The sequence below is a fragment of the Geotrypetes seraphini genome, chromosome 8, assembly GCF_902459505.1.
Source record: "Geotrypetes seraphini chromosome 8, aGeoSer1.1, whole genome shotgun sequence".
Taxonomy (NCBI): domain Eukaryota; kingdom Metazoa; phylum Chordata; class Amphibia; order Gymnophiona; family Dermophiidae; genus Geotrypetes; species Geotrypetes seraphini.
Window position 1 is genome coordinate 182,029,183 of NC_047091.1, and position 18,428 is coordinate 182,047,610.

General features: G+C 47.1%; 1 protein-coding gene across 4 annotated transcripts in view; it reads right to left on the reverse strand.

Annotated features, from left to right (window-relative positions):
* Positions 1-15,644, reverse strand: part of EMID1 (EMI domain containing 1) — a 211,909-nt gene extending 196,265 nt beyond the window's left edge. For all 4 annotated transcript variants that reach the window (XM_033957153.1, XM_033957152.1, XM_033957155.1 and 1 more), the window contains exon 1: positions 15,162-15,644. In XM_033957153.1, the coding sequence (XP_033813044.1) occupies positions 15,162-15,304 (143 nt within the window). In that variant the 5' untranslated portion in view covers positions 15,305-15,644. The remainder of the gene's footprint in view (positions 1-15,161) is intronic.
* Between the last annotated feature and the right edge of the window lie 2,784 nt (positions 15,645-18,428).

The following is an 18,428-nucleotide window of genomic DNA, read 5'->3' on the forward strand; positions in this document are numbered from 1 at the left end:
GCTAGCAATCTTTGCAAGCTGCTGTACGGCTTCAGAGCGTCTTCTCTCTGCCGACATCAGGGAAGGGGCGGGACCGCGGCGAGAGAAGACGCTCCGAAGCTGTACAGCAGCTTGCAAAGATTGCGAGCGCCAGCGATCTTATTGCAGGCTGCTGAAGTTAGGAAGATTGATTCCAGGAGGCCAGTGGGGAAGACAGACAGCACAGCAGCGGGAGGCCAGCGGGTAAGCCACTTCCCGACTGACCCTCCCCACTCGCCCTCTGAAGCAGGAGCGGCAGGCCAGCAAAAGGCAGCGCTGCCGCTCCTGCATTAGAGGGCGAGTGGGGAGGGTCAATCAACGAATCGGAAGGCCGATTTTTTGGCGGGGTAAATTGATTCGAATTGATTCACCCGAAATGAATCAGTGAATCGATTCGAATTGTGAATCGGGCAGTACTACTATCCAGATCCTGCTGTTAATTGTTTTGGGGTTTTTTTTTGCCTAAAACAGGAAGAAACTATTTTCAAATAGAGCGCACTAAGTTATAATATTGCCAAGAAAAAACAAACAAAGAAAAATTCCTGTAAACACAAGAAACTAATGAAAACAAAAATATTTTGCATGCACACCTGTGGCCTTATCAGTCAAAACCTAAATCAAAAGCCCCACATATAACATAGGGGTGGAATACACAATAGGTTTATAGAGAGCAGAAAAGGGTCAGTGAGTGCAGGTGGAGGGGGGGAGGGGGTGTCTGCTATACATCAGGTGAGCAAGGAACACCTGTCGGAGGATTTTCTTTAGAGCAAGCCGAGAACATCATCAAAGCCTAGAGCCAGCGGAATGTGTGAAACAGACTCAGCCTGGGCGTCTGGGCAGACAAAAAGCCAGACACCGGCACACATTGGGAAGCCCATCCCAGAGAATACTCTCCCTCTTTCCCAGAGATTCCTTCATTCTCATCCAGACATTGACCCACAAGGCAGGTACAAATCAACCTGCCACAGATTTCAGAGAATAGTAAATGACGGCAGGTAAAGACCTGAACGCTCCATCCAGTCTGCCCATTAGTTATACCCATTAAAAATACAGGATTAAATTAACTTGTCTCTTCTTTGATATTTCTGGGTCATTGACTGTAAAGTCTACCTGGTATTGTCCTGGGTTCCAAATGCTGAAGTTGTCATCTAATCAAGCCATTGTGACATCACTGCTGAGGTTGGCTCTTAGGCATTGGTGGAATGAGGCATTATGACATCACAATCTCAGCTCTGGAATGTTGCTACTCTTTGGGTTTCTGCCTGGTACTTGGGACCTGGGGTTGGCCACTGTTAGAAACAGGATTCTGGGCTTCATGGACCTTCGGTCTGTCCCAGTACGACACCTCTTATATTCTTATGGGGGCCAACTACAGGATAGTCAAGCCATTGTGACATCACTGCTGAGGATGGCTCTTAGGCTTTGGTGGAATGAGGCATTATGACATCACAATCTCAGCTCTGGAATGTTGCTGAGATTGTGATGTCATAATGGGTATCTGCCAGCTACTTGGAACCTGGATATGGGGCCAGTTGGATATGTTCTTATTTGAGTCAACTATAGGACAATCAAGCCACTGTGACATCACTGCTGAGGTTGGCTCTTAGGCATTGGTGGAATGAGGCATTATGACATCACAATCTTAGCTCTGGAATGTTGCTACTCTTTGGGTTTCTGCCAGGAAACATAGTAAATGATGGCAGAAAGACCAGTCTGGCCATTAGTTGAACCCATTAAAAATACAGGATTAAAATAACTTGTCTCTTATTTATTCATTAAAATATTTATATACCGCATACAACTATGCAGTTTCCATATCACACACATAAAATCTTATTTCCCTGCGATTTCCACATATAACGTAGACATGTCTGGACAACATCATAAACATTCCTCCCCCCCCCCCCCCCAATCTAAAATATCAGTAAATCAACGCAAACAACATTCACCTGGTATTGTCCTAGGTTCCAAATGCTGAAGATGCCGTCCAACCTCACTCCAGCCTATCCAACCATCCTGTTTGCAGGATATCTAGCGTAAAGTCTGGCCAATCCAAGTTAATAAGTACATAAGTAGTCGCCTCCGCCGGGGCAGACCAGAGGTCCATCCAGCCCAGCGGTCCGCTCACGCGGCGGCCCATCAGGCATATTGCCTGGTCAGCGGTCCCTGACTAATTTTATGCCTACCTCTACACTTATCTCTAAACCTTCCACTGCTCTTATCTGTACCCCTCAATCCCTTTGTCTTCCAGTTCCCCATCGATACCCTCCCCAGCCCAATCCTACCCCAAACCATCACAAATTGGACACAGACTACCGTCCTTAGCTCTTTAATTTACATCCTTTGCTTCCTAATTAGAGATCCTCTAGGTTTATCCCGGGCTTTTTTGAATTCCATCTCAGGTGCTTCGGTGACTTTTAGTTAGTGGTCCCAGATAACACATTTATACCCTCATTCGAGACATGTAACCCTCTCCTCCCCAGAGTCATTTTTACACAAGCAGTCTTCCTTCTCTCTGACTTCAGGGAACCACAAATAGCTTCACAGCCAGGGCAGTTTCCCTGACCTGAATTTTAATTGTGGATTAGCATTTCTGGCTCCAGGCAGCAGTTTCCCTGGAGTTTAAGTGAAGGTTGGCAACCACTTTTTGAGAAATGCGCAGTGGATGCTGCGGATGGGCAACCGGATAGGCCTACAGTCCTGTTGTCCTGACCCCTCTTTCTCTGGTTTTCCCTCCGTCGATGTTAGGATTCATTCAGGGCAGCCCCCCCCCTTCCCCTCCCTTCGCTGCCAGGAGATGGATGACGCCCACCGTTGCAGAGACGGGGGGTTACAGTTCACCCTTCAGAGCCTCATTTCAGCCAAGCTAACCTTTATTGCCCGGTGTTTATGATGGTGGGATTTATTTTCCCCTCCCCCACCCCATACTTTAAAATGAACCCCCCAAAAAACACAGAGGCAGCCAGAATGTCATTCTGCTCTGCACGCCGTGAGCTGGCAATCGGTAGAACACTGTGTGTGTCCCCCTCCCCCTCCTGTCAGATTACCAGGGTATGAATTGGTGAACGGCAATGAGCACCCCTATACGTAATGTTACTATATTACCATATTTGCCAATAGAAAAACCAGGACATATTGCCCCATCCCCCAGCCCCGCCTTCTTCTACCTTCCCCGGACAGCTTTTCAAAACCCTGCACTTTATCTGGGTTTTGAAAAGCTTCCAGCTAGGAGCGACGTCGGGACGTCTGAACGTCATCTGCACATGCGTGTATGCAACGCAATTGGGGCCACGTGCATGAAACATAGAAACATAGAAATAGACGGCAGATAAGGGCCACGGCCCATCTAGTCTGCCCACCCCAATGACCCTCCCCTACCTTTCTCTGTGAATAGATCCCACGTGTCTATCCCATTTGGCCTTAAAATGCGGGCAACATCATTGCGTCCCACCAGCGGGTGCGCAGATGCCCTCCTGACAAGTGAACACATTGAGAGGGGTGGGGCTGGGGGCAGAATGGGGAGTGACCCGGGTAGAACTGGACGGGCCTAGGGGGCGGGGCCACTACCCAACCCTCCTTGTTCTGCCTCCAGCTCCACCCTTTTCTACCTCTAGTTCCCCTCCCCCAAGCGCCTCGTTTTTTTTCCTTGAGAGCCTCCAGCATGTGCAGATGTGTATGACATCATCCAGGCACGCTTGTTGAAGGCCCTCCAGATGCGGCCGGAGCTCAGGGATTTCCAAAATCTGGACAAACTGCTGGGTTTTGGAAAGTCCGTCCGGGAACCTGGACGGTCCTCTAAGAAGAGCACAGGTCCGGGTTTCCTCAGTAATGGTGCTTTCTCCTTTGGCTACCCTCACAGCCAATTAGAGATCTGCTCACACAGGATGGCTTGGCCTTGGGCTGGGTTGGTGAGAGCGGAGAACCAGCAGGGAGGGAGAATTAATAGTCAAAACATTTCCAGCAACCATCTACTGGTGTTTATTTTAGAGCTGGTCTCCCATTAACGAGTGTGAAAAGTCTTGAACTTTGACATCACGGGGGCTCTTCCTGCAGATACAATTCAGTCCAAAACAGCCCATAAAGAACACCATCCTCTCCCAAACTGATAGGGCGACTATAACTCCATAGGAATAGTTTGGGGTGCCCCTCTCCCCCAAATATTGCAGGTGCTAAAACTAAACTGAATTTTATCTCCCCACTGCCAATGACTTTCTTACCCTTCGCCTCCCCCTTCTACCTCCAAATAAGGAGACAAACTATATTTACGTATAACTCTGAAAGGGTGTCTGGTGCTTCCTGGCTAAATATACTGAAAGCAACTTTCAGGAATCTTTGGGAAGCACCTGTATAGAACAACGGTTTGAAAAACCCGTGGCCTGGAAACTCTCCAGTGCTTTGAGCAATGTCTTCTCTTTCATCTCTACAATATGACTGGAAATTGAGAGGAAGGTGTGTGAGGGAAGTCTGCCTTGCATCCTCTCATCCTTAACCCTCAGGTGGGGAGGTGGTTTAAAGCCTGCTACAACATAGCTGGGGAGACGCAGAGAGCCTGGGAATGCAGTCAGGGACAGTGGTGGGAAGGGGCCACAGACAAACCGTGTGCCAGGAAGGGAGATGCTGGAGGAACACGGCGTAAGAACATAAGAATAGCCTTAATGGGTCAGACCAAAGGTCCATCAGCCCGTTCCCAAGGTGGCCAATCCAGGTCACCAGTACCTGGATAAAACCCAAAGAGTAGCAATATTCCATGCTATCAATACAGGGTAAGCAGTGGCTTCCCCCATGTCTTTCTCAATAACAGACTATGGGCTTTTCCTCCAGGAACTTGTCCAAACCTTTCTTAAAACCAGCTACGCTATCTGCTCTTACCACAACCTCTGGCAACGCGTTCCAGAGCTTAACTATTCCCTGAATGAAAAAATATTTCCTTGTATTGGTTTTAAAAGTATTTCCCTGTAACTTCGAGTGTCCCCTAGTCTTTGTAATTGATCCACTTGTACCCGTTCTACTCCACTCAGGATTTTGTAGACTTCAATTGTATCTCCCCCCTCAGCCGTCTCTTTTCCAAGCTGAAGAGCCCTAACCGTTTTAGTCTTTCCTCATACGAGAGGAGTTCCATCCCCTTTACCGTCTTGGTCGCTCTTCTTTGAACCTTTTCTAGCGCCGCTATATCTTTCTTGAGATAAGGAGACCAGAATTGAACACAATACTCAAGGTGAGGTCATTTTAACATTCTTTGTCTTGTTTACTATCCCTTTTTTAAAATAATTCCCAGCATCCTGTTTGCTTTTTTTGGCCGCCACCACACATTGTGCATAAGGTTTCATTATATTGTCTACGATGACACCCAGATAAGATAAGGACATGAGTGGTTACAAACAGGAATGCATAAAAGGTGGTCTCTAGGAAGGGACCATTTTATGCGCTCTATAAGAGGGGGAGGAATGTACATGCACAACAGTTTCACGTAAGCAGAGCTCTTGTGTGCAGTGGTGTACCTGACTTGGTGGCCACCCAGGACGGAGCACCCCCCCCACCCTTCTTCAGGCAGTGGGGGGCGGGGATGGTTGTGGTCCATATGTATGTGGCCATTGTCTCTGCCATCCCCCACCCCGGAATAGGAAGTTGACATCAGAGGGGGGGGGGGTCACATACATATCAAATTTATTTTTAGTATTTATATACCACTTATAACTTAAGTACTCAAGCGTTTTTCCCTGGTGGGCTCACACTCTATCGAATGTACCTGGGGCAATGGGAGGATTAAGTGACTTGCCCAGGGTCACAAGGAGCAGCATGGGATTTGAACCCACAACCTCAGGGTGCTAAGGCCGTAGCTCTAACCAATGTACCACTCCCTCCTCAGCTGTCTCGTTTCCAAGCTGACGAGTGGTAACCTCTTTAGCTTTTCTTCATACACGAGAAATTTCATCCCCTTTATCATCTTGGTCACCCTTAAAATTCCATCAATCACTCAGCAAAACAAAGGAAATCTATAATAGAAGTAAACAGGTGCTCAGGCGAACAAGCTGTCACCAGGCAGCTCTCCATTACCTATTGATCTACTGAAAACGCAAAGAACAACAGATAGTCTTTAAACCCAGCCTTAAAACGTTGGCTACGAGAGTTCAGCATGTAAGATAAACGAGAGAGAATTCCATTGAGTCGGAACCAAATAAAAGAGTGCACTTAAGAGTCCATGGAGGCATCTGAGAGAGGGGGCAAGGAGAGTAGATGCCGAGAGGGATGATAGGGAGCTAGAAAAGAAGCCAAAGAGCCCTCTGCTGTAAGGTCAGGATTTCGAAAGCAAACCCACCCAGCGAGGGAGTGATGGAAATGGACATAGACGTTTAATTCTTTGATCCTGCAATGACCCTTTTAAAGTTCTAGGCGGATGACAAAATTTCAGAAGCCAGGCAGTCCCGGAGAATTTACAGTCATCCTGAAAACCGAACTAAAACATTTTGCTCTAACTTAGGCCCCCTTTGCCAAAGGCGATCATTGCAGCGGGACGTAGCAATCTGGACAGTCCTATTAGACCCACACGCAGAATTCATATGTTCAGCTTTCCATCTTTAAAGGACTGCCGCTACAAAGGATTCCTGGACAGAACTCTTGCCTCCCAGGCAGGTAAATGGAACGACTGGCTGGGTAACATTATCATGCATTCCTCATCCTACTTCAATTTTAGAGAAACAATAAAAACAAATTTGTTTAATCGATTGTAACCTAAGATTCTTATAATGTATTACCACTCCCAACCTGTACCTTATAGACGATGACTTTGTTTTGTACCACTTTGCTGATTGTCCAGCACCTCTTGTAAACCGCCTCGAACTATCATGGTGGTATATAAAAATAAAATTATTAAATTATTATTATTATTACTAGTCTTTAAGCCCGTTACATTAACGGGTGCTAGAATATATGTATGTCTGTCTTTCTTTCTTTCTGTCTCTCTCCCTGCCCTTGTCTTTCTTCTTTTCTTTCTGTCTCCCTCCCTCCTATTTGTCTTTCTTTCTTTCTGTCTCTCTTCCTGTCCCCTATGCAGCATTTATCTCCCCCTCTCCACTTTCCTGTACAGTAGCCATATCAGCATTCCCTCCCCCTCCATTTCCCTGTGCAGCATTTTCCTCCCCCCCCCCACTTCCCTGTGCAGCAGCTGCAGCAGCATTCATTCCCCTGTCCATTTTCCTGTGCAGCAGTTTGTATTTTTTTGAGACTGCGAGAAGGGAAGGTGGGGGACTGGCAAGGAATCAAGAGAGCCGGCCACCCTCCCCCTCCATTTCCCTGTGCAGCAGCATTTCCCCCCTTCCCACTTCCCTGTGCATTATTTTCCTCCCTACCCCCCCCCCCCCCCCCCACTTCCCTGTACAGCAGCTGCAGCAGCATTTCTTCCCCTGTCCATTTTCCTGTGCAGCAGTTTGTATTTTTTTGAGAACGTGAGAAGGGAAGGTGGGGGCGCCGGCAAGGAATTAAGCGAGTTAGCCAGATCGCGGAAAGGGAGGTTTGGATGGGATTGTCAGACTGCGGTGGGAATGTCGGATGGGAGGTTCAGCGGGGGTTCAGGTGTGTCGAGGAGGTTTGTGTGGTGTTGGGGGGGGGTGTGGCAATGACAAAATGACTTTCTGTGAGTGAGAGGGGAGCATGAAGAGTAAGGGAGCTGGCAAGACCGTAGGTACCATTTTATGCGTGCATGTACACTTCTGTCTGCTTCCGATTTACGTTTCACGGAACATGCAGGTAAGCGTGCACATGCACGCTTAGCGTTTTATTATAGTAGATTATTGTCATGGCTATGTCTGTATCGGACAAGGAGTTCATCCTTCTGCCAGATCTTCTCCCGTAGCTGGGTTCTTTACCAGATTGGTCTCTACAAGTTAGGGTGACTAGACGACTGGATTTCCGCAGACATGTCCTCCTTGTCGAGGACATGTCCGGGGGTCCGGACGGTTTTTCAAAACCCGGCAATCGGACTTTGATGCATGGTGCACTACAGCCTCTACAGGTTTGAAAAGGAGCCCTTTCGTTCAGTTCTCCTGTTCTGTTGAAAATCCATTCAAACTGCGCAGTGAATTATTCAAGAACGACTGTACTGTTTGGTAACGAGAGATAAGAGATGTTTACAGAGAAAGGGTCTTGAACAAAGATCCTGCCCCCCCCCTCCCCTCCTCCAAGCAGTGCCTCAAAGGTAAAGGGAGGGGAGTCGAGGTCCCTACCCACTTGAAAACCCTGCATGTACCTCAGGGCTACATACAGTATCCATTATCTGAAAAATAAAAGCAGTTTTTAGGGTAATGACTAGAAAACACGGAGCAGATGTTGAATGTATCAGTGACTGGACCCCCGAGGGTATATTCCATTTTTTTAAATCACACACAGTCCCAGATGTTACAGTAGAGCTATACCCCTATCATACCAGTCCTTGAACTCTGCGGTCGCCACCCTTCCATGTCCTGTCGGGGTGTGAATGATATCTACTGTTCCTCCTCGAATGCACCTTCCACAAAAATCCCAAAACTCGACTCATTCATAAAACCATAAACATAGATCATGACAGCAGAGAAAGACCATGCTGTCCATCCCTTCCTCCCTGCTCAGTTCCATAATCCCTTCCTCTCCCTCAGAGATCCTCTGGATTTATCCAAGGTTTACTGTCCTTTTCTTCATCTGCTCCACTGGCACTTCCCCCTCCCCCCCCCCCCCACCGTTCATCCTACCGCTATGCTTAAGGATCATGGACCACTAACTCGTACCCTCTCAAAAAAAACAGGTACAGAAGGTGTAACACGGTCTTTAACTATAGACTACAGAGGGATGTTTTTAGCAGAACACCTAACTACAAAGCTATGCGTGCAATTTTAAGTATGCAAAAAGGACGGTCCTCACCAAAATTAGCTCTGGCTGTCAGGTGGTTACATGGTTAAATATAAACATAGAAACATGATGTCAGATAAAGGCCAAATGGCCCATCCGCAGCATCAACTATCTCCTCCTCTCTCTATTGGCTAAGGCTCTTAACATTTGCATGTCCTCTTCCTATAGGCTAAGGCTCTTTACACCTGCATTGTGATGTCATAGAGCTTTATGGTTATAGAAACATAGAAACATGATGGCAGATGAAGGCCAAATGGCCCATTCGCAGCATCAACTATCTCCTCCTCTCTCTATTGGCTAAGGCTCTTAACATTTGCATCTCCTCTTCCTATTGGCTAAGGCTCTTTACACCTGCATTGTGACGTCATAGAGGTTTATGGTTATAGAAACATAGAAACATGGTGGCAGATAAAGGCCAAATGGCCCATCCAGTCTGCCCATCCACAGTACATTATCTCTTTCTTTCTCCGAGAGATCCCACGTGCCTATCCCAGGCCCTTTAGGCAAGTACCTTTACGCATTGCAAAATGCAACACAGCTCTTGAAAATATAAGCTAGCACGTGTATACATTGGCCTTTTCAAACCTAGGTAATGTGTAATTTTAGCAGTTATTTGCCCTTTTTTGGTTTTGGGAGCAGGTCTCGGGCTGTAAATAAAAAACAAAAGGAATTGACCCCAAAATATCCACAAAGAAGAAAATCCAGAGAAAACAAAAAAACCTCTGAGGAGTGACGATGTTCCTAAATGGACTTTATTTGAAAGTGTCAAAGTTCCAAAGGTCCACTGAAATCATCCACATAAAATAATTCCATCCCATAAAAATAAATCATCCACATAAAATAATTCCATCCACATAAAAATAAATCATCCACATAAGATCCTTAAAGGACCTAGTCCGCTAGGGATACAGGACCCAACACGGTCCTACAAAGGTGAGTCACTTCCGGCTCACCACACAATTGTTTTCCACGTATTCACCTTTATAGGACCCCCAGGGACCCCTGAAGAAGACTTTTTGTTGAAACGCGGACCGTGTTGGGTCCTGTATCCCTAGCGGACTAGGAACTTTAAGGCTCTTATGTGGATGATTTACTTTTATGTGGATGGAATTATTTTATGTGGATGATTTTAGTGTATCTTTGGAACTTTGACACTTTCAAATAAAGTCCATTTAGGAACATCGTCACTCCACAGAGTTTTTATGGGAGGTTTTTTTGGTTTTTGGTTTGTTTTTTTTCTTTTCTCGGGCTGTAAGAGACAGACTGTATTATATTGTGGTCTGTTGAGTTTTGTTTTAATTGCTGTTACCTGCAGAGTGCTGGATATGCAGGATACAAGTGTTTTAAATGAATAAATTGAATGAATGAATTCTTAAGCCCAAACTCAATTGATTCTAGGACTCAAATACTTTATTGAGTCCCAGAATCAATAAAGTATATTGTTTTGTCGGACATCGCCACTGTTTTTTCTGTGTATAATTATGAAGTGCTGTTTAAGCTCTCCCCTCCCCCACCCCACCCGAAACCCCCTTTCTTCACATGTTTAAATGTAGAAGAACATATAAGACTTACCATACGGGGACAGACCGAAGGTCCATCAAGTCCAGTATCCTGTTTCCAACAGTGGCCAAGCCAGTGCAGTGCAGTATTGAAAGTCCAAATTCTGCCTTTCGGAAATCACAATTTGGAAGATTTTGGCAGATGGACATTTTTGGGGCCACTTTGAGGCGTCCCCTCGGCTTCAAAAATGAATGCCGTGGAGGGGTATTTTTGTTAGTGCGTCTAAGTTCGACTTTGGATGTTTCCCGCACGATGATTAGGACGTCCAAGTGCCGATTGAGGACACTTTTTGCACGTTTATATTTTTTTATTATGAGCCCCTCAGCGTGCAAAATTGTGCATGGAAATTATAGAAATTAATCAGTTGCACAATTGGCGTTAACTAGCAACAAATATAGGTCATGCGCACAATTGACCTAATGGGTGTTCTATAAAACAGTATCTCGCAAACTTTGTCGAGCCACGGCACATTAGACGGAGTGGCCGGGGCGCGAGGCATCCAGAAGTGCGTGGACATTGGCGTGATGACATCACGCACATGCGTGATATCATCACGTCATCATCTGCGCATGCGTGAAGGTCCTCCAGACGGGCCCAGAGCCGCCAGTGTGGGGTTTGGCGGCAGGGAGGACGTGCGGAGAAGAGAGGCACCGGCTGCACGCCTACAAGATGCGCCTTTCGCTGTGAGAAGCACGTCCTGTAGGTAGTCAGCGCCAAAGCCTCTCCTCCTCCCCAGCATCTCACGGCACACCTCAAATCTCAGGAGCCACACAGTTTGCGATACACTGCTAAAAAACACGGGAGCAAAATCCATCGCACCGAACTGCAATGGGGTGTGGACTAGGAAGGGGGATGGGCGGGTCCAGGGTGTGGCCAGGACTTATACACAGATGTTATAGGATAGATTCAGCCTCTGAGCTGCCTGAAGGGCTCATACCTGGTTAGAGCTACAGCCTCAGCACCCTGAGGTTGTGGGTTCAAATCCCACACTGTTCCTTGTGACCCTGGGCAAGTCAGTTACCCCCCATTGCCCCACGTACATTCAGGCCCACAGAGAGGTAGGTGCAGCCGGTACTTCGCGCCAGGGCCTATGAAGCTCAAGCAACATCATGAAAACCGAAACGTCTCGTTGTCTCGAGAAGCAGACGTCCTTACAAACTAACACAAAGAACGGTGTGAGAACTTCCGCGTACATGATCGCGAAGCGTTGAGTGTGCGCGAAGCAACAGAAGGCCGTGACAATGATAAAATACTTTTGACTGACATAATGCGGTGCATTCAAGATTGCGAGAGTGGCTATCAATGCGTGTTCTCATGTGTTCAGTCCTAGCTTCAAAGTTATTGCTCGGATTACTCCTCCTTGCTTTCCCACCGAATCCCGGGAGGAAGAAGAAAACGGGACACGAGCCACGCCGATTCATCGTGGACTGCAAAGACTTTACAAGACAGCGAAGGAAGAAATAATTCCACAGGTACAGTTCCCTGTAATTGTAGCATAAAGGACCCACCGGCATCGGGTACCTTTTTGTCTACGTTATCGAGAGATTTGAGACGGTTAGCGGAAAGACACAAGCAATATTATCCTAACTTTAGAACCACTGACAAAATCCTCGATAGCAATACGGCAAATTTCGAGGCTCTATATTTCATGTCATCTCAAAAATTTTTGCACCGCGGCCCGGATTTTCGCTCGGCGACCCTCTGTACATTGGATGGAGTGGGAGTCTGCGGGGACAGTTAGGGGGAAAATGCTGGAGTCCCTGAATAATTTGTAATCCACATCGAATTGTAGGATATGCAGAATATAAATTATTTTTACAAAAACCAGAACCACAGACAGATGAGAAGAGGTTGAATAGAAATGTTGTTAGTGGAAAATACACACATACAAGACAAGATGACCCCTCCCTTCAGGAAGGAGGATTGAGGCAGCCAAGAGTTAAGACAAGGGGGGGGGGTGAAAACCACAAAGACTATTTTGGTAGTTTGGCTTCTAAAAGGTTGGGCTGGTGCCCACCTTTTAGAAAACGGTTTCCACCTCTCGCCAAAGGAGTAACTTGACGACAGCAATTTCTGTACAACTGATGCCAGCGCCAAAACCGGCATTCGGCGTCAATACTACTGTTATGCTCTTAGCAAAAATGGTACGACTGATGTTAATGGGGTGAATCTCTGAGTGCACCAACGCTGACAAAGAAGAGCGCCAGCCCTCTGCTGGCACAAATCTCAAACGCTGAGGCGCTTTGCCCACCCTACCAGCAACTGTCGCACTTTCAATTGCCCGTCCTATAATGCTCTACTACCCTACCAAGCCACCACGTCTGTCACATTTTGGCATTCTGCCACGTTCTCCGCCCACTCTACTATGGTGACGGGACTAAAACGCGCTGGGCAAATGGGCACAGGACATTAGCGCGCCAGATTAAAAGGTAAATTTAAAGTGTTTTGAGGGGGTTGTGGAGGGAATCCCCCCCCCATTTACTTAAAAGTGTTGCCGCTGCCATTGAGGGGCGTGGGGGGAAAACCCCCCCCCCCCACTTACAGAGGAAACTAATTTTTCACTAAACACTGGGGACAATTATACTTTCCTCTCTAATGGGGGGGTTTCCTCCCCCTAACCCCCCCCCAACGGCAGCGCCAACACACCCCTCGGAACGCTTTAAATTTACCTTTTAATCCGAAGCGCATATGTCTTAGCGTTTTTGTCCTTGCGCGCTTTCGTCTATGAACCCTCTACTATACATTGTATCATTCATATGCCATACCAAATTCACGTGCTACGTCCACTACACATTATCTGCTGTACTAGGTTCTACCATGTCAAGTACTTGCAAGTGTCATGCAAACTTTCCGGCCGGCGGCACCCTAAATCCAGTGCCCCTGCCGGAAGGCGTCAACGGCCACGACCCGCCAGTGGAGGGATCTGGGAGGGGCGGGGAGAGGAGGAGAGACGCCGGCCAGGAAGAGAGTCTTCTGTGCCGGCTGACTTCCTGCAGGACGTGCCTCTGGCCGCGAGAGGCACGTCCTGTGCGCAGGCAGCCGGCGTGGACGACTCTCCTCCTCGCCAGTGTGTCGCGGGCAGACCAGAAATCTCAGGAGGCACACAGTTTACGATACGCTGTGCTATACAGTCATGTCATACTGGGCTAGCCATTTTTTCTATACTGTTTTTCTACGCTATGTAAATATAATTCTATGTTTGCCATGCTAGGTTTATATATACAGTATATAATGCTATGTTCATCATGTATAATATACAGTGTCTATACTTGTATATATAATACTATGGCTGCCACGCTTGCAATACTATGCGTATCATGCTATGCTATGCTTGACTATATGACTGTCTGTCTGCCATGCTAAGCTGCCATCCCAGGGTTGTCATGCAATGTTTGCCATGCTGTGTCACACTGTGTTATATTTTACCAGGATTTATTATGCAAGTACACTTCTCCCTCCGTATTTGCGGTTTCAGCAATAGCGGTTTCGATTATTCACGGTTTTTAGCTCGCTGGCTCCTCCCCCCCCCCAAAAAAAATGACGTCAGCTCGAATAGAGAAATCGCTGATTCCAAGCGTTTACAGAGAAAATCGCCGATTCCCGGCACTTTCTTCGCCGCGTTTCGCCTCTCCTTCAGGAACAGGCCAGGTCTCCCACCGTGTTATTCGCGGTTTCACCCTATTCACGATGGTTTTTAATAGGAAACAGCGAATAACATATGAAAAAGTTATTTGCGGTTTTCCTGTATTTGCGGTTCGGTTAATCCCCTACCACAGCGAATACGGAGGGAGAAGTGTAAACATATATCCCATTCTGAGCTCTCCTGGAAGGACAGGATATAAAACCAAAGAAATTAAGGGGGTTAATAAATCCCAATCAATGAATCAATAAAAGCAAATCTATTAGCGAGAAACCGAGCAGAAATGAGAATCAATGACACATCGCTCATGGCGGTGACCAGCCAGCTGGTAATACTATGTGCAGTGGCGTACTAAGGGTGAGCGGTGGGCGGTGGCGCCCCTCCCCCATCCTCTTCCCTGCCTTCCCGCCACATGCACGCCCCCTTCCCTTTCCCCTTCCCTTTTTAACATCTCGGTATCGGCTCGCCCTGTGATGTCATTTCCTAGGTGCGGGTCCCAGGAGGTGACGTCAGAGGGAGCGCCAATGCCGACGCGGGCAGCAACCTCACGCCGGGGAAGTAAAAAAGCCACAGGGGAAGGTAAGGGGCGTGCACGCACAGCAAGGAGAGGAGGAGGGGCTCCGCACCCTTAGGAAGACCGCCCCCCCCCCTCCCTTGCTAAGCCACTGTCTATGTGTTTCTACTTCAGGGCACCGGAGCCAGGAAAAGTCTCCCATCACTGCAACGCGCTCCGAACGAGTGACGTTACAGTAAGCTGTGCAGCTCCAGAACCCGTCCCGCAATCCATGCCCAGATCCTCCAATGCGCTCCTCGGTCTCAATCAGACGCTCTCCAGCGATTATCCAGTCCACCAATACCCATCTTTCCCAGGTCACTCTACAAGACTTCGTCCAGTGGCAACACTCTTTAGTCAAATCCTACAGCAGCGTCTAACATTCAAGAGTCCAGCCCCAGCCACACTTCCATCCTGCATCGACCCCCCCACCTCCCACTGCTCCTAAATCCTCATCCCATAGGAGACTACCAAGTGGCTTCACATTTAGCACAATACAAAGTGTTCTGTTACCTTCTGCTGGCCACGAGATGCTCCTTTGCCAAGGGGCTGTACTGGTACTGGACCGCTGGGCTCCAAGTTCCAATGGCCATGGGCAGCAGTAGCGAGCAGAGGTACAGGAGATCCCCTATCTTTCTTTGACAGCAGAACCCCATTTCAATGCCACGTGAGACGACCAGGGCTGAAACCCCAAAAGCACCTGGTTTTAGGAGACTGAGATTTCACCTGCTCTCAGGGGGGGGGGGGCACCCAATCACCTGCCAGCAGACCCTTCAAAGCGAGCAAGTACCTCAGGGCACCGCAGAGATCTCGCTTTTAACAGTCGTTGAGGAGCTGCAGCGATTGCAAAGCTCCGGACGCCCGTCCTTACAACTCGTTAACTGAGCGGCGGATGCAGCAAGACAGAGCGAGCCGAAAGTGAAAGGGCGTCCAAGAAAGCCACCCCCGGGACACAGGGTAGAGCCCCGTCGCTCGCACTTGCTCCCCAGTCCCGGGTTGCTGGCACTCTGGCAGGAGACAGCCCTTCAGGCAGCTCCAGTCCTGCCCCCTTTTTCTACTGGATTAAAGAACTCAAAACAATCACAGGGAGCTCTTTCCCTCCTCCTCCTCCTCCTCCTTCCACCCTTTCTGTCCCTGGGCAGGACACGACTGTATTTCAGGTTTTCTTACAGTCTAGTAAAGTCAAGAAATGCACAACAAGGCTTTGAGTTAATGCGTCAAAAGTCCCCGGGCTCTCCTTTCTGAAAGCAAAAATGCTTCCATGACAGCAAGAGCTTAGTGACCACATAAGACGGAATCGGTTTCCTAAAGTCTGGACCATCAAGTTCTACCGCTTTTACTCCGGAATCTAGCCGGGCGATGGACACTGCAACTCTGGTTCTAATCAAACGATTTGGGTCTCAAACACCCCCCCCCCCCCAATGCTTAACATACCTAAAAACCCTCAAGCAGGCAAATTTGGTATAAATGTGAAGGAAATAAGGAAATTATCCAAGGATCTGGTAGTCCTCAGTGGAGAGAGCCAATGCCAGACAATTTCTAGTTTATCATTTCTATTCCAAATCTTACATACATAATAAAATATTACAAAGTATATAAGGCGCCCATATTTCACTAATGTGATGCAATTTATTACAGAATACAAGTGTGGTGCAGTGGTTAGAGCTACAGCCTCAGCACCCTGAGTTTGTGGGTTCAAATCCCTGGGCAAATCACTTAATCCCCACTGCCCCAGGTACATTAGATAGATTGTGAACCCGCCAGGACAGACGGGCAAAATGCTTGAGTACCTGAACAAATTCATGTAAACCTTTCTGAGCCACCCCCCCCCCTAGGAGAACGGTATAGAAAGCTGAATAAGTGAAGAGTTAAAGCCTCTGATCACCAGAGCTGGTATTGTGATGTCATAATGCCTCATTCCACCAATAAGAGCCAACCTCATCAGTGATGTCACAATGGCTGGATTGTCCTTCACTTGGATCATTTTGCTACATTTTGATTTCTAGAGTGGGACAGTGGTTAAAGCTCCAGCCTCAGCACCCTGAGGTTGTGGGTTCAAACCCACACTGCTCCTTGTGACCCTGGGCAAGTCACTTACCCCCCCCTCCCCCCCATTGCCCCAGGTACATTAGATAGAGTGGGATCCCACCAGGACAGCTAAGGAAAATGCTTGAGTAATTTGTAATCCACAGAGTATTGTAAATTAACAAAGATCCAAACGCAGAACCACCATATAGTTCAACAGATCAGGTCTTTGTTAATAATACAGAATTTCCTTATTCACTTTTGATTTTAAAATCTCATAGCCAATTACATAATAAAAATATTAAAACACATGCAATAATATATCATCTCTACACCGAAAGAACATCTCCCCATTCCCCTCAGCATTTTCCACAGACCTCAAGACATCCCACATCTTGTTCAATCCCCCAACACCAAAGAGCCACTTTTGACTTTCCTTTGAAAATTTCATACTTTCACTCTTTACAGATAATAATAATAATAGCTTAATTCTTCTATACCGCCGCAATCTGACTTCTCAGCAATTTACATCAAAGAGAGACTGGACAATCAGTGAAGTACAAAATACAAATAGTAACAGTACAGTATATTTCTAAAGGATATTCAGAATAGAATTATTGTAATTATTAAAGAATTATTACAATTAATGTAATTTCTATTTAGGAAATGTATCTTTCAAATAGATAGCCATTTGCATCAGTGTTCCCTCCCTCCAATCCAGTAGCTCTTCCTTCCTCAAGCCCCCCTCCCCACTGGTGCCAAAAATCTTCACCCTCCACCTCCACCTCCCCCCCCCCCCCTCCACCTCATTCACACAGAAAATGGACGAGAAAGATACCACGCTGAGATTTTGACACCCTTTATCAACGGTCCCCTGAACCAATGCCTCACCTGCCCATCAGCAATAGATCCAGAGTTCTAGGTCCTGGTACGGACATATTATACGCCCAGGACCCAGTCTCCTAAAGCTACTAATGGGTCAAGTTTTCAAGATCTCTCTAATTAATATGTATGAGAGGGATTTGCATGCCAACTACCTGCCCTAGAGCAGGGGTGTCAAGGTCCCTCCTCGAGGGCCGCAATCCAGTCGGGTTTTCAGGATTTCCACGATGACTATGCATGAGATCTATTAGCATACAATGACAGCAGTGCATGCAAATAGATCTCATGCATATTCATTGGGGAAATCCTGAAAACCCGACTGGATTGCAGCCCTCAAGGAGGGACTTTGACACCCCTGCCCTAGACACTAAGGTAGATCTCACTTTTTAGAGCGGGTCACTTTTGATGGTTTTCCTCATAGCATGCGTCCATGTAATATCTCCCTTCCAAACAGGGTGTGGTAAAGGGGCTGATTTAAACCATCTGACCTAAACTCTGCTTTTTGCCCTGGGTTCTCAGCTCTTCACTTTTACTTCCACTCATCTCCATGTGGTCCTAGTTCTGCTTTTTCAGTTCAGTCCAGTTTCCTTTCAAATCTTCCATCCAGAATTCGTATCACAGGTCCCAAATGAGAAGTTAATTGTGAAAAGCAAGGCCCCCCCCCCCCCCCACCCCTACCACCTCTTCCCTTCCCATCTGTCTATTATGTGGATTAAGTGGTGTGGAAGTTGTGTTGGTTCACTTTTGAAGGTAATAGAAATAAAACAAAGATATGAAAAGAAGATAACACATTTTTGGGTAAGTCTTCTTCAGATTAGAAATGAGCAAATGATAACGTATATCAGAATATATAATGAAACCTAAAAATATTCC